Source organism: Thamnophis elegans, chromosome 2, assembly GCF_009769535.1.
Source record: "Thamnophis elegans isolate rThaEle1 chromosome 2, rThaEle1.pri, whole genome shotgun sequence".
In the NCBI taxonomy this organism is placed as follows: domain Eukaryota; kingdom Metazoa; phylum Chordata; class Lepidosauria; order Squamata; family Colubridae; genus Thamnophis; species Thamnophis elegans.
In genome coordinates this window covers 1,032,129-1,052,669 of record NC_045542.1, presented here as the reverse complement: position 1 = coordinate 1,052,669, position 20,541 = coordinate 1,032,129, and the positions used below count along the sequence as shown (strand labels likewise).

Sequence of the window (20,541 nt, the reverse complement as noted above, 5' to 3'; positions counted from 1 at the left end):
CTGGCAAATAAGAAAAAAAGAGAGGGGGATCGAATACATTAAATAGTGCCACCTCCTGGTTGGATATTGTCAAGGCATGTGACTAGCAGAATCCCCGTCCCTTGGGAGGTGAACAAGATTGCAGTATTAAGAAGGAAAGAGAGAATGTTAAACTCTTTTTAGCTTTCAGTTATACAAGCAAGACCCTGAATGGCAAAAAGAAAAATAATACAATATAGGGAGACATGCAAATCAGAGACTCTGAAAAGTACAAGTTGTCCTTTAAGCCAGTTAGACCCCAATGGTGGTGAACTATACTTTAAATATTTAAAACATTTTCCACCATATAAGTAAGAACATGAGAAATACAGTCCTTTAAATAACAGAGGCAATATTATTGAAGATGAAGGGTGGAATGGTGTGAAAGTTGTGTTTTAATATTTCTTCTTAGCAGCAAGCAAGCAACATACAAACAGTTTTAGACAGGATGTATTTTTATGGATGAGCTATTAATCATTTGAACTACATTCAGTTTTGCACATTTTTATTGCATAGCCTTTAAAACGTAACAAATCCATTGCAACATTTGTTCTCTGTAACTTGAAGATAATTATAGTGGGAATAACCTTCTTGGGAATAGCAAACATTCTAATCAAGAATTGTTGTCCCACTTTGAAGTTCAATGTGACACCTACCTTGTGTGACAAAATTGGTGGTGATTACTCGCTTAAAAGTGGAAGTAATTATGCCAGAGGGAAGTATCCTGGTTTCGGAAAGTACTGTCAAATTCCTATCAGTCATTCTCACAAACTTTTGAAGCAGCAAGCAGAACCACACTCCCCTAGTGTGGACTGGTTGTTTTAAGAATATGTGAATTAAGATGGCATTGATTTCTATTTTCAGGCAAAGTGGGCTTCCTACGAGCTGTGAGAAGGCTCCTGGGCTGCTTTGAACGTGCACATTGATCAAGTGGAAAGAATGGCCCAGGTTCTGCATATGGGGACTGCTTTCCCAGGTAGGTCTGTATGAAGACTGCTTTTGAACAGAGAGCATCAGCAGATGGCACTGGGCATCCTTTGTGCCAATGCAGATAGTCATCTTAGATCACATTGCCCCATTCAGTTTCCGAATTATTCTCACTGAAAGTTCTTCTTATTTTGTATCATGGGAAGGATTCAGTGGGATACAGTTCTGTTTCTTGTGTATGCAAACATGTTTCCACTTGATGCCTGTAAATACAGTTGGGATTTAGTCATATAACACAGTATTTATAAAATAGAGGCAGTCCTCTCTTAGTGACCACAGTTGGAGCTGCTAATCAATTGTTAAGTGAAACTTCTACTGTGCTTTGGATCTCACTTCAGCTTTCCTTTACCTTACACACCTGAAAAGGTTGTAAATACAAGAATTGATCACAGAGTTACTTTTCGTCATCATCATAACTGAACAGTTACTAAATTATTAAATGAAAACTACCTGTGTATTAGTAGTTGCAAAATATAAGTTTGGAATCAAAGTGTTTCCTGATGAAAAGCAAAAATAAGGGAGGGACACAAGTGGAAATAATTCTGGCCACACCACTAAATTAAGATTTCTTAGACAATAAAAATCTCATTCTAGGAACCCCTGAATGCTACATAGATTTGGCAACTAAAGTGTAGTATTGCAGGCTAACTCAGCTCACAGCCTGGAGTTCCGATCTTCCTAGGGCTCAAGGTTGATTCAGCCTTCCATCCTTCCACGTCAGTAAAATGAGGACCCAGATTGCTGGGAGGCAATGTGCAAATAATGCTTCTGCGTTGTAAACCACCCAGAGAATGTTATAAATCGCTAAGGGGCAGTATATAAAATTATATGCTATTGCTACTGCTACCTGTTGACTTCATGAATGAGGTCCAGCCCCACCCAGATTGAGCGTATGGTGCGTTGTTTTCAAATTGTTTCTTTTTAAATTGTTTCTTTATTTTAACTCCTTATTTTAACTTGCTTCTGTAAGCCGCCCGGAGTCCTACGGCATATAAATTTATTAAGAGTTAAAGTTAAAGCTATGGATTAGAGAAAAGGGGTTGGGAGTAAGTCTCGGTTAAAAGAATAAAATTGTTTTCTTGTTAGAACAAACCAAGTCCTATTTAGACTTCTGAAACCAGCCAGACGCCCAAATATGGCAACTTAAGAAGTGCATCTAAGGTCAGTTTACAAGAAGAGAAAGCTAATAGTATCCATTCCCTGTTGCTATCCAGCATCTTAGAAATACACTCACTCTGGAACACTTTGTATTCTTCTGGAATACTCTATGTGCACGAGCAGAGCACTAACATTTTTTTTTAGCATCCAGTATTTGAATACCTTTTGGAACAAACAACAATGAACAGAACAATGTTTTTTTTCCTGATCATTCTTCTCAGGACTAATAATTGGGACTATGGAAAATAGTTATTGGGGCTGCCGAAAGATCTGTGGTCCCCCAAGAATGGCATAGAGTTCCCTGTAAACTAAGAACGGCCCACACATGGAGGAGCATTATACACGCAAGCTGTATTTCCTTATATTGTGCCAGCACTGAGGTTGGATGAGATGCTGTGACACTTGATATGAGACTATAGAATAAAGGCATCAAACTCTTTAAGATGTAGCTTTGCAGTCAATCAATCAAGGAGGCTTGTTCCTTGGCAGTCAGATCCAAATAATGCAAAATTGGGGAAAATGTAGAGTTCCTATTTAGTGGTTGCTCTATTTCATTCAGAAGTTGTGGGGACTTCATCACTGGAAGCTTTCAAAAATAGACTGCTATCTCGTCAGAAATGGTGTAGGGTCTCCTGATTGGGTGGGGGTTGGACTAGATGACCTTTCTACAGGGTCCCTTACAACTCTGTTATTCTGTTATTTAAACTAGTCCCCCCTTGTTTGAGGAGAGCTATTTTGATGCAATAGGCAGATTTTAAAAAATACAGCTGATTCTAAGCTAATTTTTCTCACAGAATGGAAATAGGAGGCAATTGGAGCGAGGTCTGTAACTACATCTCTCTATGCCGAGATCAGCCAATACATGCCATAATATGCGAAACATTCATTATCCAACGAGGCCATGGTGATCCCCGCCTTTCTGTGGCCAGTCCTTTTATGCACATCCTCAACCCTGGCAGAAAAGGGTTATCAGCTGATCTTTCTTTTTTGTCTTTTGAAGGAAAGGTGAATCCAGCCGCTACTACAATCTTCCATGGGAAGGAGCAAGATCTAACTTACTCGGTGGAGACTCCTTATGGCTACCGTCTTGATCTGGACTTTCTGAAATATGTGGATGACATTGAGAAGGGCCACACTATTAAGCGCATCCCAGTTCATCGCCGACCGCGCTACAACTCATTGCCCCGGGGCTATGGCTACACGGGTTCATGGTGGACATCCACGGAGTCTCTGTGTTCCAACGCGAGTATGGACAGCCGCCATTCCTCCTATTCTTATTGCGGCCGTAGCTTCTACCCACAGTACCCGAATGCCATTCACAGCAATTTCAATGCCCGCGTGGAGAAAACGTTGCTGGATGCTAGAAAGAAGTTAGAAGATCAGGCAGACCTAGATGGGGAAACCCCCACAGCAAGTAGTCTAGGAAGCCTCCACAGCAGCGTATCCGGATCAACAAATTCCTTAGTTGGAAGCCAGGGTATTTCCCAGCCAACGTCTTACAATAGCTCACACCAAGGTGCTCCTGGACAATTGACACCCATCGGTTCTGGGTTATCCACTCCCGTCTCACCAACCCCAGGACATCTTCAGTATGTTCGGGAGCAGATGGCTGTGGCTTTGAAGAAGTTGCGCCAATTGGAAGAACAGGTCAAGATGATCCCAGTCCTTCAGGTGAAGATCTCGGTGCTCCAGGAAGAGAAAAGGCAGCTAAGCGTTCAGCTCAAGAGCCAGAAGTTCTTGGGGCACCCGGGAGGGTTTGGCAAGGGGAAACCACGAGGGGAGCTCTACATAGACATCCCTGAGGAGGGTGTAGGTGGAGACACGGAGGACAGCAGGAACAGGGCTGACACGAAGGGCAAATTGGATAAGAAAGAAGTGAGGTCAGTGGGTGTGGGAAGGACAGTCGAAGATGGAGAAGCGAATGTGAACATGGGAAGATGTGACGTAGGGGTAGCAGTCAAGGAGGAGGAGTTGGGATTGCCTTCTTCCCCAGAAGTGGAGCAGCAATGCCAAGCGATTCAGACCTTATCCACCAAAATTGCTGTGTTAGAAACACAATTGAAGAGAGCACTTCAAGATCTCCAAGCTGCCCATCAGAAACTGGAGCACCTGGACAGGGAGAAGAAAGACAAAGAAACCTCGACAAGAGATGGGGGTCCGATGGAAGCAAAGGGGGAAGGTGCACAGCAGTGGGAGGCCCCCATTCGGGTTGATGCCGTCAAAGTGGTCCAAGTGGAAAGGGAGCCGGAGATTGCAGCCAGCGTAGCTACCGGACCTCAGAGGGCCCAGGCCCTGGAGAGCAAGGAGCCCTATGCCAGCCTCAGGCCGTCCGCAGGCAAAGATTCAGTCTCTGAGAAAGTCCCAAAGGTTCAGTCCCAGGTGCCACTTTGTGCCACGTACCAGAGAAGTGAGGTGATGGAAACCACTTTCCCAATTCACATTGGAGCAGCAAACACAGCAACAACTTTTCACTCTGTGAAGAAGATCAGCATTGTCAACACAGAAGAAGATGGGGATGGAAGTGAAGAAACAAGAGGTAAGGAACAAGGAAAGAGCCGGGGTGGCGCAGTGGTTCGGGTGCAGTACTGCAGGCCACTTCAGCTGACTGTTATCTGCAGTTCGGCTGTTCAAATCTCACCGGCTCAGGGTTGACTCAGCCTTCCATCCTTCCGAGGTGGGTAAAATGAGGACCCAGACTGTGGAGGCGATATGCTGACTCTGTAAACCGCTTAGAGAGGGCTGAAAGCCCTATGAAGCGGTATATAAGTCTAACTGCTATTGCTAACTGCTATTGCTATTGCTATTGCTATTGCTATCTATCTATCTATCTATCTATCTATCTATCTATCTATCTATCTATCTATCTATCTATCTTATCTATTATCTATCCATCCAAGGCTCAGGGTTAACTCAACCTTCCATCCTTCCGAGGTGGGTGAAATGAGGACCCAGATTGTTGTTGGGGGCAATATGCTGACTCTGTAAACCGCTTAGAGAGGGCTGAAAGCCCTATGAAGCGGTAGATAAGTCTAACCCCTATTGCTATCTATCTATCTATCTATCTATCTATCTATCTATCTATCTATCTATCTATCTATCTATCTATCTATCTATCTCTATATCTCTGTCTGTCTGTCCATCCTTCCATATCATCTATCTATCTATCTATCATCTATCTATCTATCATCTATCTATCTATCTATCTTATCTATCATCTATCTATCTATCTAGAGCCGAGGTGGCGCAGTGGTTAGGGTGCAGTACTGCAGGCCACTTCAGCTGACTGCTATCTGCAGTTCAGCGGTTCAAATCTCACCGGCTCAAGGTTGACTCAGCCTTCCATCCTTCCGAGGTGGGTGAAATGAGGACCCAGACTGTGGGGGCGATAGGCTGACTCTGTAAACCGCTTAGAGAGGGTTGAAAGCCCTATGAAGCAGTATATAAGTCTAACTGCTATTGCTATCTATCTATCTATCTATCTATCTATCTATCTATCTATCTATCTATCTATCTATCTATCTATCTATCTATCTATCTATCTATCTATCTAGAGCCGAGGTGGCGCAGTGGTTAGGGTGCAGTACTGCAGGCCACTTCAGCTGACTGCTATCTGCAGTTCAGCGGTTCAAATCTCACCGGCTCAAGGTTGACTCAGCCTTCCATCCTTCCGAGGTGGGTGAAATGAGGACCCAGACTGTGGGGGCGATAGGCTGACTCTGTAAACCGCTTAGAGAGGGTTGAAAGCCCTATGAAGCGGTATATAAGTCTAACTCCTATTGCTATTGCTATTGCTATTGCTATTGCTATTGCTATTGCTATTGCTATCTATCTATCTATCTATCTATCTATCTATCTATCTATCTATCTATCTATCATCTATCTATCTATCTATCTATCTATCTATCTATCTATCTCTGTCTGTCCGTCCATCCATCCATCCATATCTCTTATCTATCTATCTATCTATCTATCTATCTATCTATCTATCTATCTATCTATCTATCATCTATCTATCTATCTATCTATCTATCTATCTATCTATCTATCTATCTATCTATCTCTGTCTGTCCGTCCATCCATCCATCCATCCATCCATATCTCTTATCTATCTATCTATCTATCTATCTATCTATCTATCTATCTATCTATCTATCTATCATCTATCTATCTATCTAGAGCCGAGGTGGCGCAGTGGTTAGGGTGCAGTACTGCAGGTCACTTCAGCTGACTGCTATCTGCAGTTCGGCGGTTCAAATCTCACCGGCTCAGGGTTGACTCAGCCTTCCATCCTTCCGAGGTGGGTGAAATGAGGACCCAGATTGTTGTTGGGGGCAATATGCTGACTCTGTAAACCGCTTAGAGAGGGCTGAAAGCCCTATGAGGCGGTATATACGTCTAACTGCTATTGCTAAAGTAGCCTAGCCTTGATTTGGTTTCAGGGGAGCAGAACCCACTTATCCCGACAAGATTACTCAATTGGGTTTCTTTAGTTGCTTTCATACCAGTTGCAGAGATACTGTCCATATCAAGACAATAAGACAGAAAAATACCAATTAAACAATAAAATAAAGTAAAAATGATATGTCTAGTACTATGAGTACAGGTACTCCTCAACTTATGACAGTTCATTTAAGTGATATTTTGAAATTACAATGGCTCTGGAAAGGCCACTTATGACCGTTTTTCAAACTTACGACCATCGCAGCAGTCCCACAGTCACAAGGTTCAAAATCCAGATGCTTGGCAACTATTCATATTTAGGATGGTGGCAGTTTCTTGCAGTCATGGGAACTTTTGAGAACTTCTGACAGGCAAAGTCAATGGGAAAGCCAGACTCACTTAACAACCATGTTATTAACTTAACAAATGTAACGATTCACTTAACAACTGTGGCAAGAAAAGTCATAAAATGGGGCAAAATTCATTTAACAGTTGTTTCACTTAGCACAGTGTTTCTCAACCTTGGCAACTTGAAGATGTCCGGACTTCAACTCCCAGAATTCCCCATTCGCTGGCTGGGGAATTCTGGGAGTTGAAGTCCAGACATCTTCAAGTTGACAAGGTTGAGAAACACTGACTTAGCAACCTAAATTTTTGGCTCAATTGTGGACTACATCAACAGCCAAAACTTAGACCAAAGTTAATTTGACATTAGAAATCCAAATGTAAACTTTGCCACGAGTCTTGCTGTGACCCCGTTTTCTACCAGCTGGTTTTGTCCTATATTCGCTTTGCAATTCCATGTCAAGGATTCTTTGTCTAAGAGTTGTTGTGGCCTGTCCTCGTTCCCGTGTCAACATCTGCGTAAAGCCCTATGTATGAATTTTGCCTTCAATTTGGTAGATACAATATGTTGAACAGATAGACCAATGTTTCTCAACCTTGGCTACTTGAAGATGTCTGGACTTCAACTCCCAGAATTCCCCAGCCAGCGAATGCCGGCTGGGGAATTCTGGGAGTTGAAGTCCAGACATCTTCAAGTGGCCAAGGTTGAGAAACACTGAGATAGACTGAACAAAATAAGAGAGGTAAAACCTTGTAGCTAAAAATCAATCTTTAACTAGTGTTTAAATATACATAGCCACGTCCTTCTTTCATTTGCCAACAGCCCAGGTCCCAGCCATAGGCTGCACTAGAAACAGGAATTTTCCATGAAGTAATGCACCTTTCTCTTCACTTTCTCAAGCAAGGTTGCATTATAATAGTTTAATTTATTATTTCATTTATCCATTTTAGAGACCGCTTACCCATTCACAGAGCAACTCTGGAAAACGTACAGTCAAAAAATATAAAAACCATATAAATGTGCAGGGAAAACAGGAATAAATTAAAGGTAAAAGCGGGGGCCCTTTCTAGACAATTAGCCAACTCCAAGGTTGCGACTCCCCTTCAAGATAGGCCCAAGGAAGTCAGCAGAGCCAGGTCTTCAAACTCTTCTGAAAGGCCATGAATGTGGGAGCCTGCCTCCTTTTGGGGCAAGTATAGATGTTTTATTTATCTGTTTTCCTTTAACTGGAAACTTACCCTGTAAAAAGTTCATTCTATGAAAGGGAAGATATGTAATGACTATACTATCAATTCATGCGCATAAAGTGACACATAGCACTATATTAAATTAAAGTCAGTTTATATCTGGACCTATTAAAAATAGCCAGGACAAAAGGCTTGGCAGGATTTCCATACTCTTTAGAGAGATAAAAAAAATTCTGGCAGAATCCCCCTGTCAAATCCAGGAGCAAAATATTAATGTCTGCCTTGCAAGTTTATGGCAAAATTCAACTATTTTCTCACACAATTCTAATCTTAAAAGGAGCATTCATTGACTTTTGGGGCACAATTTATAGTAAGAGCAGAGCAGAAAGGCAGTTTTAAAATAGTCTGTGAAATTCCCAGTGGGGAGGTAAAAACAATCTTAGCAAAAAGATTATTGGAAGCTGAAGTTATGATGAAGATAAACTAAAGTCATCTTGGTCCAACAGAACCTCTATGGTGGGCCAGAAGTGCTTCCTCGGGCTCAGAGTTAGATTGAGCATCAAATCTCAGTCTGGAGGACCCAACTATCCCTCACAATTCTTTCCTTAGCTCTCTGCTGGTGCTTGGCATGTTCTTAACTCTGCAGGTGGGAATCACAGCAGAAGCCCCAATGTGAGGTGGAAGTTAACCCTGGTCCCTTGGGATGAGTGGCCTGCATTCTTGGCATCAGGACTTGGATAAACATTGTGAGCTTTTCCAGCTGTTGCAGAGCTGCAACATGAGAGCCAACGGAGCCTCTGTGAATCAATGGATGACTTTAGGGTGTTTCCCTAAGATCTTATTTGTCTGAGCTTCTTCCTGCTGCAGTTGTGCAGTTGAATGCAGAAAGGGCCCTTTTGTTTGTAGAGTCTTGCTTGTGGAATAGCTGCATTGCTTGGGGTCTGTTGCGATGGGTGGTTTGCAGGGGGATAGAAAAGATGTTCATCCCTGCCGTGATGTGGGGTAACAGGGTTAAAGAAAATAACTCCTAAAATAACTCTATATCCTTCCAGCTAGAACAGTGTTTCTCAACCTTGACAACTTGAAGATGTCTGGACTTCAACTCCCAGGATTCCCCAGCCAGCATTGGCTGCGGAATTCTGGGAGTTGAAGTCCAGACATCTTCAAGTTGTCAAGGTTGAGAAACACTGAGCTAGAACCATTGCTTCTTTTAAAACAGCCAATACCTGGTTTGACTAAACGCAAATCCATAGAATTGACTCCAAGTTACAACTTAAGAGAAAAATCTGGTACAAAATGTTTTATTTGTTTAGTCAGTAATTGCCAACATAAACGCATCATACAGTGAAAAAAATAATACTAGAAATGTAATGATACAGAAGGAACATTTTTATCATATGTGATAGACTTGTAAAAAGTTCAAAAATACTGGAAATAAATATACAGAAAATTTTATAAAACAAATTTGCATTAAAACCACATTTTTACTAGATACAATTCCAAGACATTTTAACAAAAAAGTTACAGTTGACAAAGATCCATGTTCATAGCTGGGAGGATAAACCTGCATGTACCCAGTGGTCCATTGAGAACTACCTGTAAACGTTGTTCCCTACTTTCCAGGCCTGGAATATTAAGTTACTTGGCCAGGTTGTAATCAAGCCAGGGGTGGGTTTCAACCGGTTCGCGGCGGTCCCCGCGAACCGGTTGGTCGGCGAACCCGGAAGTAAGTAACTTCGGGAACGGCGAAGGGCCCACCCGCTTGCCCGCGTTCCTTACCCGGTTTTGACGAGTTCTGTGCTTCCACACATGCGCAGGACGCATACAGCGCCTGCGTGATCCTCCAGGAGCAGCTGGAGCATCGCACAGACGCTAGTATGCATGCGTACACTGTGCGCGTGCATGAGGAGGCCGCCGGCCCCGTTCCAACTGAAGCGGTTGGAACGGGGCGAGAAACCCACCCCTGAATCAAGCCATGTATTCTATTGCATGCATGGAACAATATTGCATTTTTAACGTGAGCCCACAAAAACAGCTATATTGCGACTTCATTACCAAAATATCAAAGAGATGTCCAAAGGGCAGCAATCTGTTGTCACTCTCCTGTTTCAGAGGTCGAAGAATCACTGGAGAAAAAGGAAGATCCCCTTCTTTACTCCTTCCAAGGAGAGCAGGTGGTTCCTTGTGTCTCTCAAGAAGCTAAATTGGATGTGCAGAAGGAGGAAGAGGATCAAGGTAAGAAGGTGGGGGTGGAGAAAGGTGCCATGGAATCATTCTCTGCCAGCTAATATGACTACCTTCCTTTCTTTCTTCCTAGTTTCATCCACTGCAGGGATCCGGTCAATTATGAAGAAGAAAGAAGAATCTACGGAAATACTGACTAGCAAGAAGAGCCTCCAGTTTGTGGGCGTCAATGGAGGGTAAATCTAGTTTCAGAATTATAAAGAAAATGGGAAGCTCCCTATTTACCCCTTGATTCCTTAATCGAGGTAGCAAGGCATATAGGTCCATAGCAGCAGACTTCTATCTTCTCGTTTGCTTCCGTAACCTTTAATTTGGAGTTCAGAGAAGCAATATACTATTTTCACCTCAAAGAAACACAACAACTGTACAATTTTGTCAGAATTTGCCTAGGAGTCCTATCATAATCTATCTCTGGGCAGGAGCTCTGCTTACTCTTGCTGCTTTTATTGGAAGTTGCCATTTGTACCAAGATAGGTTTCCATTGTCCCATTGTGGCCTGCAAGATCCCAAATCACACGGCATCCCTGAAGTCCTCCATTCTGAAGTGTAGGCAGCCAGGGTTTGCCATAGTGTCTCCCTGTTCTGAAGAGAATCCAGAGTACCTTCTCGGGCTTCTTTTGGGCTCGCTTCTCAAACCCTGTGTTGTTCCAGGTATGAGTCTACCTCCTCTGAGGACTCCAGCACAGCTGAGAACATCTCAGACAACGAAAGCACTGAGAGTGAATACCACGAGGCAAGTGAGGGCCTCCAGGCCGGGCAGGGAACTGTAGATGAAGCTCTGAAGCTTTCTGAAATGACCACAGAGACATTACATCCTGTCCCTGTCGAGGTGGGGAAAATAACCACAGCAGAGCCAGCAGGCAAAACGAGGTAATCATCGGTTTGGACGTGTTCAGAGCTCTCGAGAGTCTGCGCTGTGCACCGCGTGCTTTAACTCTACTCCTCAACTCTTTAGAAGAAATTTAAAGTTGACCTGCATCTACCGTCATTCTCTTCTGACCCCAAACTCCCCCCCCCCCAAAAAAAACCTGCTGAAATTGCTCTGTTGCTATTTGATAATAAGATACGAGTATCTACGAGACCGTCTTCTGCCGCATACCTCCCTAAGACCGGTAAGATCGCACAGGATGGGCCTTCTCCAGGTGCCATCAGCTGGACAATGCGACACCTCGGAGTAGGGCCTTGTCTGTTGCTGCTCCGTCCCTATGGAACGAGCTACCCCCGGAGATCCGGACCCTTCCCACTCTCATGGCCTTCCGAAAAGCTATCAAAACCTGGCTTTTCCGGCAGGCCTGGGGCTGTTGACCTCTTGATTGAGGTCCAGCCCCGCTTAGACTGGGTGCATGTTATGTTTTTTTTTTTTAATTTGTTGTGTCCTATCTGTTTTAACTCTTTTTAATATTTCTTATTTCTGTGAGCCGCCCGGAGTCCTCCGGGATTGGGCGGCCTATAAATTCAATAAATGGAATGGAAATGGAATATGTTGAGCATCACAAAATGATCTTATATATTCCTCCTCTTCTTCCTCCCCCTCCTCCTTGATTTACAGCACACTTCCAGTGAATTACTAAACAAGATGACCACCAATGGAATTAGAATGCTGGCTGGTTTTAAAATGAACATTTTCCCCCCTTCAGTTGTGTCTGATTTTCAGACCAGTCAATCCCTGCAGTTGTCTTGGCAACGTTTTTCAGAAGCGGTCTGCCATTCCCCCTTTTCTAGAGCTGTGAGAGTGACTGGCCCAGGGTGACCCAGATGGCTTTTGTGCCTAACGCAGGATTAGAAATCCCAGTCTCCTAGTTTCTATTCTGGGGCCTTCATACACTCCTCCACCAAACTGGCTCTCTAAAAGAAGCATAATTTGTTGGTTCGAAGTTAAAAAACAACACAAAATCATGAGAAGTGAAAATGAATCCTGCTTAACTCTTCCTTATAGCCACAAAGAAAGGAAAGTGAGGAGAGGACAAAAACCCAGTTTTCTGCGCATAATAGTAAATAGTAATTAGTAATATATGTAAAAGCAGGCAGGAGTTAAAATGTCCCCCTCTTGTTTTTCTCGCTTTCTTTCGATTACCAGGTTGGGTCTCAGCAAGGAATTGCTTTCAGCTTGTGCAGTTCTTCAGAAATACTTAGAGAGTTCGAATCCACAAATGGATGAAGAAACGGTATACATTTATTTCTAAAGTTGGGGTGGATATAGAGATAAAATAGCATCTGCTGATATGCTGGCCAAATGGCCAGGTTATCAGCAAACACTATTTCAACAATATATGAATGCAGCCGCGCAGGCAATACTGGGTGTACCTAGATACACCCACGTTACACCTATCCTCCGCGAGCTGCACTGGCTCCCTATTGGTCTCCGGACACGTTTCAAGGTGCTAGCCATTACTTTTAAAGCCCTACGTGGTTTAGGACCTGGCTACCTGAGAGACCGCCTCCTGCCACATACCTCCCAATGACCAACAAGATCTCACAGGTTGGGCCTCCTCTGGGTACTATCGGCCGGACAATGCCAACTGGCAGCCCCTCGGGGGAGGGTCTTCTCTGTTGCTGCGCCGGCCCTGTGGATCTGCAGAGATCCGGACCCTCCCCCCTCTCCCGGCCTTCCGAAAAGCCACCGAAACCTGGCTGTTCCAGCAGGCCTGGGGCTGTTGATCAATATCCAACCCCACCTAGACAGAATGGATGTTGTGTAATTTTAATAACTGTATTTTTATTCTTAATTTTTTAATTTTTTTTATCTTGTTTCTGTAAGCCGCCCTGAGTCCTACGGGATTGGGCGGCATACAAATTTATTAAATTTCAATTTCAAATTTCAATACGATGATAAGCAATGGAAATACTGGAAAAGCACAGAGCATTCCACCGTGAAGACAGCATGCAAAAATGGACCCTAACCATTTCTTAACCTGCCTCTCCTGTTATTTCTTTTTCTTACATGTACCCTGGCAGAAATTAGCCTATGGCTCAATGCTTCACTATTGGCTCAAGCTTTCCTGCCACAAAGAAGCCGATTCAGAGTTGATCTCGCTGCACTTGACGGAATTCCGGGCTGTTTCCCCGCAGTTGCTAGAATTCATCATCAATATGGCAGATGCCAATGGCAACACGGCCCTGCATTATACAGTCTCGCATTCCAACTTCCCCCTGGTTGCAAAGCTGCTTGAAACCGGTAGGTGGGGGCAGAAGAAAAGGAAGGAGCCCATTGTCAGGATAGCCCATCTACAGGAACAGCAATAGCCATCCAGGGCAGCCCATTTAGCAGGGTAATTGGAGTCTAGGACAGTGTTTTTGTCAACCTTGGCAACTTGAAGATGTCCGGACTTCAACTCCCAGAATTCCCCAGCCAGCATTCGCATTTCCAGAAGGGCGAGTTTTTCTAATACTGTCTTGTTATTCTAGGTTTGTGTCATGTGGACCAACAGAACAAAGCTGGCTACACAGCCATCATGCTCACGGCACTGGCTGCCTCCCAGACAGAGGGTGACATGGAGACGATTATGCAGCTACTGAAAAGTGGCAACGTGAACGCCAAAGCCAGCCAGGTACTGACATTCCCAATTGGTTCTTGCCGAGGTGGCGCAGTGGTTAAATGCAGCACTGCAGGCTACTTCAGCTGACTGCAGTTCTGCAGTTCGGCTGTTCAGCCGCTCTACATGGGGCAGCCCTTGAAGAGCATTCGGAGACTTCAGCTGGTCCAGAATGCAGCCGCACGAGCAATTGTGGGTGCACCTCGGTACACCCACGTTACACCTATCCTCCGCGAGCTGCACTGGTTGCCTATTGGTCTCCGGATACGCTTCAAGGTGCTAGTCGTCACTTATAAAGCCCTACATGGTATTGGACCTGGGTACTTGAGAGACCGCCTGCTACCAATTACCTCCCACAGACCCATTAGATCCCACAGATTAGGCCTCCTCCGAATTCCATCTGCCGGCCAATGCCGGCTGTCAACCACTCGGAGGAGGGCCTTCTCTGTGGCTGCTCCGGCCCTTTGGAATGAGCTCCCCGTGGAGATTCAGACCCTTCAGGCCTTCCGGACAGCCGTTAAGACCTGGCTGTCCCAGCAAGCCTGGGGTTGAGTTCCCCCCCTACTCGAATTTGCTGTGCTTGCTGTGTTTTTTAAATTGTTTGTATCACTGTCCTGTTTTTGTCTTACTTTTCTGTATTTGTTCCCCTTCCCTTGGTTTTTGTTTAGCCGCCCTGAGTCCCTTCGGGGAATAGGGCAGCTTACAAATCGAATAAATACCAAATACCAAATCTCACCGGCTCAGGGTTGACTCAGCCTTCCATCCTTCCGAGGTGGGTAAAATGAGGACCCGGATTGTTGTTGGGGGCGATATACTGACTCTGTAAGCCGCTTAGAGAGGTGTGAAAGCCCTATGAAGCGGTATATAAGTCTTAACTGCTATTGCTATTGCTAAAATGGGAAGGGCCATGATGAGGATGAAGATGATGGTGACAACCAGAAAGTAGTAACGATACTCTCACATGAGTACATGGAAATGGTTCAAAATCATCTAAAATGCTGTTAACTGGCTGCAGTAGATACGCACAATCTTAATAGGATTTGTGTGTCTTCAGTATTCCAGATTGTTCTGAATACACATGGTTTTTAAGAGCTAGGCGTTGCAACACACTTTCCCCTATTCTGCATTTGGCAGCCCCTCAACTCCCGTGGTTTCCCTCTCCACTTCCACAGGCTGGGCAGACGGCGTTGATGTTAGCGGTCAGCCATGGACGACTGGAGATGGTGCGCGCCTTGTTAGCAAGTTCAGCAGATGTCAACCTGCAAGACGATGATGGCTCTACTGCACTGATGTGTGCCTGTGAACATGGCCATGCTGAGATTGTCCGCCTGCTGTTGGCTATCCCTGAGTGTGATGTTGCCCAGTCAGACAATGTAAGTTCTACTTATACTTTGTTTATATATATATATTATATATATGTTTTTTATTTTTTCATTTTCATAACATATAATCCACATGTATACTATTACATAGCCAATATCGTACTGTATTATTCAATGTTTACATCAATTCATCTTACTATCAACTCCCAAAAACAATTATTGGCTCTTCTGCTCTCCATACACCATATATTTCACCTTCTTCTCCCTCTCTCCTCCCCCTCCCTACCTCCTTTCTTCCCTCTGTCATCCTTCCCTTCTCAACTTCCCCTTCCTCTCTCCCCTGGCTGGGGAATTCTGGGAGTTGGAAGTCCGGACATCTTCAAGTTGCCAAGGTTGAGAAACACTGGCTTAGTAGTTATTTCTTATCACTGAATAACTACAGCTCAATCTTAGAAAAGAAAGAGAGAGGCAGGACATATTGAGAATAATATCATCAAATCCTTCCACATATGATTGTTAAATTCAAGTGATTCTACCTAACCTTCCACACACACACAAACCTCCTTGGTCCTATGTTTGGCTGAGCCTTCTACTGTAATTTACCATAGTTTTCCTATTATCTAAGTGTGTGATTGGAAAATGAGAATTGTGTTATTCAGAGGTGTCAAACTCGATTTCATTGAGGGCCGCATCAGGGTTGCATTTGACCTTGAGGGGGGACATGGCTGGTGGCATGTCCAGATCAATAACACTCGTGCCAGGGGGCCCTGTGGTGGCCCGAGCACTCTGCCAGCAAAAACGAGCTCCTGAGCTCCATTTTCATCTGCGACAGCTTCCCACAACCCTCTGCCAGCGAAAACAGCCTTCCCGAGCTCTGTTTTCAGCTGCAAAGGCCTCCTGCAACGCTCTGCCAGCTGGGATCTCCATTTTCACTGGCAGAGGTGCTGTAGGCCTTTGCTGTTGGTAGGGTTGCCCCATGGACCAGATCTAAGAACAATTAATGTTCCAGTTAGCACTGTTGGAGGATGGTAATATATTTTATTTATTGCATTAATAATATTTTGTCAGGGAGCTCAAGATGGGATACATAGGGGTACATTTCCTAATTTTACCCTCATAATCACAATCTTGTAAAGTAGATTGATTGAGAGGAAATGATTGATTGATTTGGAGTCAACCAACTATGGTAAAAAAACAAAACCTGGTCTCTCTGATGCAAGTCTAATACCGTATCTAAACTACTTCCCTGTATTAATGTTCAAAGGGGGAGGGCCTTCTCTCTTGCAGCTCCGGCCCTCTGGAACGATCTCCCCGTTGAGATCCGGACCCTTACTACCCTCCCGGCCTTCCGTAAAGTTACTAAGTCCTGGCTGTTCTGGCAGGCCTGTTGAAGTATCCAGCCCCACTTTAATTATGAATGTTGTTGTATTTTAAATTGTTGTATTGTCTTATTTATCCCCCTTCCCTTTTTATTGTAAGCCGCCCGGAGTCCTTCGGGAGTGGGCGGCATACAAAACTAATAAACTACAACTACAACTGAAGATCTGTATGACTCAGTCCCAGATGGCATTTCCTGGAACCCCAGGAAGAGGGAGGGCAACCAAAATGATAATTCCTCTTTGGCAAAAACAGTGACCCCCCCCCCCCCATAAGGCCCACCATCGCTGCAGCCACCTGTGTCCCTTTTTGCCTTCTTTTATAGGATGGCAGCACAGCTCTCTCCATCGCCATAGAAGCAGATCAAAATGACATCGCAGTCATGCTGTACACTCACTTGAACTTTGCCAAAGCCACATCACTGGTGAGTTGCTACCTATAATTGTAAAAGCATAAAATTACTTGTGAACCATTTTCTCTTGAAATCCAGGAAACTTCAAGAGAGAGCATTTCCAGTAAATGACTCTCCGGTTTTTCTTTATGAATCTCTGTCAAAGCCTGTAAGGAATGGGTTCTTCTGTTCTTCCTAGTTTCCAATCAAAATCTGCCTCTTGTAATTGAAGCCCATTAGAACAAGCTTTCTCACCGCCTTCTGTGTGATAGTGCTAGAAAGAGTGATTTTTTTCTCTAAGCTAAAGAGGTTCCTTAAGCTTTGCTCATAGGACTCCCCCTCCCCAATAATCCTAAACATAGTTGGTGATGTCCTCTTTCATTTGGTCCACAGCTTTTTTTAAGCCCGAAGATAACAGCCAGTTACAGTTCCAGAGAAAAACAGGTTTCAGGCAGAACAAACTAAGAAATGATTCTAGGTAATGCAATTGCCATTTGGTGTAGTCTTAATGCATCAAGCTGGAAACTGGACTCCATCTTGGTCACAAAGTCAACTGGGTGACCTTGGACCAGAGGTGGGCTCCTACCGGTTTGGACTGGTTTGACAAAACTGGTAATAGTTTTCCAGCCTGAGTTGCTGGAACCATGAATTGTAAGCCGCCCTGAGTCCCCCCAGGGAAAAGGGCGGCCTATAAATAAACTTTCCAATTTCCAACCAGGCCTGCCACGCCTCCAAACTGGTTCTCTATTCGGGGCGACATGTTTCTCCACCCCCTTTTTTTGGTTCACCCACAAAAGGATGAACGACAAAACCGCGCCTGACTAAACCGCAGTGACAAAACTGCGTGTTCTAAAGCGCTCCGATGAATGAGCGCTGAATTGCGCCGACAACAGCGCGGCGACAGAAGCGCGCTGTAAAACTAACCCTAACCCTAACCCTAACCCTAACCCTAACCCTAACCCTAAACCTAACCCTAACACTAACCCTAAACCTAAACCTAACCCTAAACCTAACACTAACCCTAAACCTAAACCTAACCCTAAACCTAAACCTAAACCTAACCCTAACCCTAACCCTAACCCTAACCCTAAACCTAAACCTAACCCTAACACTAACCCTAAACCTAAACCTAACCCTAAACCTAACCCTAAACCTAAACCTAAACCTAACCCTAAACCTAAACCTAACCCTAACCCTAACCCTAACCCTAACCCTAAACCTAACCCTTACCTTAACTGAAATCGCCCCTCTGTTGACTGAAATCGCCCTTCTGTCTCAGCGCTGTTGTCGGCGCGCTGTTGTCGGCGCGTTGATGATGTCGCGGTTTTAGCAACGCGGTTTAGTCGGGCGCAGTTTTGTCGTTCGCCCTTTTGTCGGGTCACGCTTTTCTTAGGGTTCTGCATGCGCAGCTCTATTTTTGGGCAACTGTGCATGCATGTGCACCGAACCAGCAGTAATGCTGCAGCAACCCACCCCTTCCTTGGACCACTTTTTCTCAGCTGTTGGGAGGAGGCAATGGGAAATCATCTCTGAAAACTCTTGCACGTTACTTAATCTGCAGGGACATATCCAGACAGCGTCTGAGAATGGGAACATGATTGAAAGGAAGAAAAAGTAATATTAGGTGGCTCTAATGTAGTATTAATGCGATGTCAGTTTTTGCAATGTAAACACAACCAAGGCAGAACAGGAGCAACATGATTCAGAGACTGACCTGGAGGAGACTGACAGGCATTTGGTGACAATAACAGAGGATGGGTAACTTTCCTGTGGATTCAGTTTTCTTTAAAAAAAAGTTCATTGATGTTTGAGAACTGCAAGAATCTTAGCTGTGATGTTATAACATCACATCGCTGGATAAGACCCCCACCCCCATTTTGGAGAGTTTAACGTGCCCTATTTTGGTGAAAATCAGGGGAGAATCTGGTTTCCTGAAAACGGCCAACAGTTTTCAGTGAACTGACACGGGAAGTTGGGTAACTGATGGAGAGAATTCTAAGATCTTATTTAATCCATTTTGCCACATGCCCTGAGGGCAGGTTGCTTATCCTTCCGTGTTCCCATATTCCAATCTTAATATAATTATATCTACCACAAATGGCTGTTAGGGTCGAAATGACGTGATAAGTGAGCGGGGGATGTATGCCTATGGATTCTCATAGATCAGTGTTTCTCAACCTTGGCAACTTGAAGATGTCCGGACTTCAACTCCCAGAATTCCCCAGCCAGCATTCGCTGGCTGGGGAATTCTGGGAGTTGAAGTCCAGACATCTTCAAGTTGCCAAGGTTGAGAAACACTGTCATAGATTGTTGGGTTTTGTAGCTGTTATCAGTTAAGGGAAAGATTAATTAAAAATAGTACGCTCAAATGAGGTTGGAAAAGTGTGGTTCTTTCATCAAGAAAAATAATGAGGTCCTTTTTTTTCCAGGATACCTTGGAGCAGCTGGAGCCTGAAAATGCAGATACAACACTCAGTGGTTCTCTATAACTCCAAATAAGATATTGTTATCCAAATGTTTTCTTACTTCTGCTTGAAACTTTGGCAGTCTGGATGAAGGAAATATATATATCAACAAAACCATATCAATAGCAGTAGACTTATATACCGCTTCATAGGCCTTCAGGCCTCTCTAAGCGGTTTACAGAGAGTCAGCATATTGCCCCCAACAATCTGGGTCCTCATTTTACCCACCTCGGAAGGATGGAAGGCTGAGTCAACCCTGAGCCGGTGAGATTTGAACCGCTGACCTGCTGATCTAGCAGTAGCCTGCAGTGCTGCATTTAACCACTGCGCCACCTTGGCTCTTACTTAATATCCATTGCCAATGTATACAATTCCTCTAGAAATGCTTCCTGTCCTTAGCTTCTTCGTGCCTTCATCAGCTGAAATCTCACCATCCACTCTGCCTCGGAGGGAAGGGAAGCGGACCTTCCACGCGATGGGACTTTGTGAACTTCATTTCAACCATGTGGCCATGTTTCCAGCTACGCTTGATGAGATGCTGTTATGTCAGAGAGTGAGCCAAAGTGAAGATAGGAAGCTTAAGGTCTCTAGATCAGTGTTCCTCAACCTTGGAGACTTGAAGTCCTGTGGATTTCAACTCCCAGAATCCCCCAGCCAGCACAGCTGGCTGGGGGATTCTGGGAGTTGAAGTCCACAGGGCTTCAAGTCTCCAAGGTTGAGGAACACTGCTCTAGATGTTCCTGTGGCTTTTCTGCTTCATCAAAACTAACGTGCCTTATCTTTTTCCTCCCAATTATTCAAGAAGCAAGAGAGACTGCAGAGCATAAAGGAGGCCAGAGGGAACAATTGCAGTCCCCCTCCCCAAACATTCAAAAGTAGTGTGACTGAGACCCAGAGGCATTGGCCTCGCTACTAAATTCAAACGGCTCCATGCTTCCTTCCGATTATCAAGAAGAAGATGCAAAAGCGATCCAATCGCATGGACACCCAGGAATGGAAAAGGTCGAATGGGGAAAGGGGCAAAGGAGCGATGGCCGTTCCAGAAAATAGCCCTCCCTTCCTCCTTGCTCTTT

General features: G+C 44.4%; 1 protein-coding gene across 2 annotated transcripts in view; it reads left to right on the top strand.

Annotated features, from left to right (window-relative positions):
• The window catches only part of KANK2 (KN motif and ankyrin repeat domains 2), a 58,347-nt gene extending 38,758 nt beyond the window's left edge, over positions 1-19,589 (top strand). For both annotated transcript variants that reach the window (XM_032211434.1, XM_032211435.1), the window contains exons 3-13: positions 883-994; positions 3,164-4,699; positions 10,249-10,371; positions 10,454-10,556; positions 11,032-11,250; positions 12,458-12,545; positions 13,336-13,555; positions 13,786-13,928; positions 15,086-15,286; positions 16,938-17,036; positions 19,433-19,589. In XM_032211434.1, coding sequence (XP_032067325.1) covers positions 958-994; positions 3,164-4,699; positions 10,249-10,371; positions 10,454-10,556; positions 11,032-11,250; positions 12,458-12,545; positions 13,336-13,555; positions 13,786-13,928; positions 15,086-15,286; positions 16,938-17,036; positions 19,433-19,492 — 2,829 coding nt within the window. In that variant the 5' untranslated portion in view covers positions 883-957 and the 3' untranslated portion in view covers positions 19,493-19,589. The remainder of the gene's footprint in view (positions 1-882; positions 995-3,163; positions 4,700-10,248; positions 10,372-10,453; positions 10,557-11,031; positions 11,251-12,457; positions 12,546-13,335; positions 13,556-13,785; positions 13,929-15,085; positions 15,287-16,937; positions 17,037-19,432) is intronic.
• Positions 19,590-20,541: the final 952 nt, after the last annotated feature.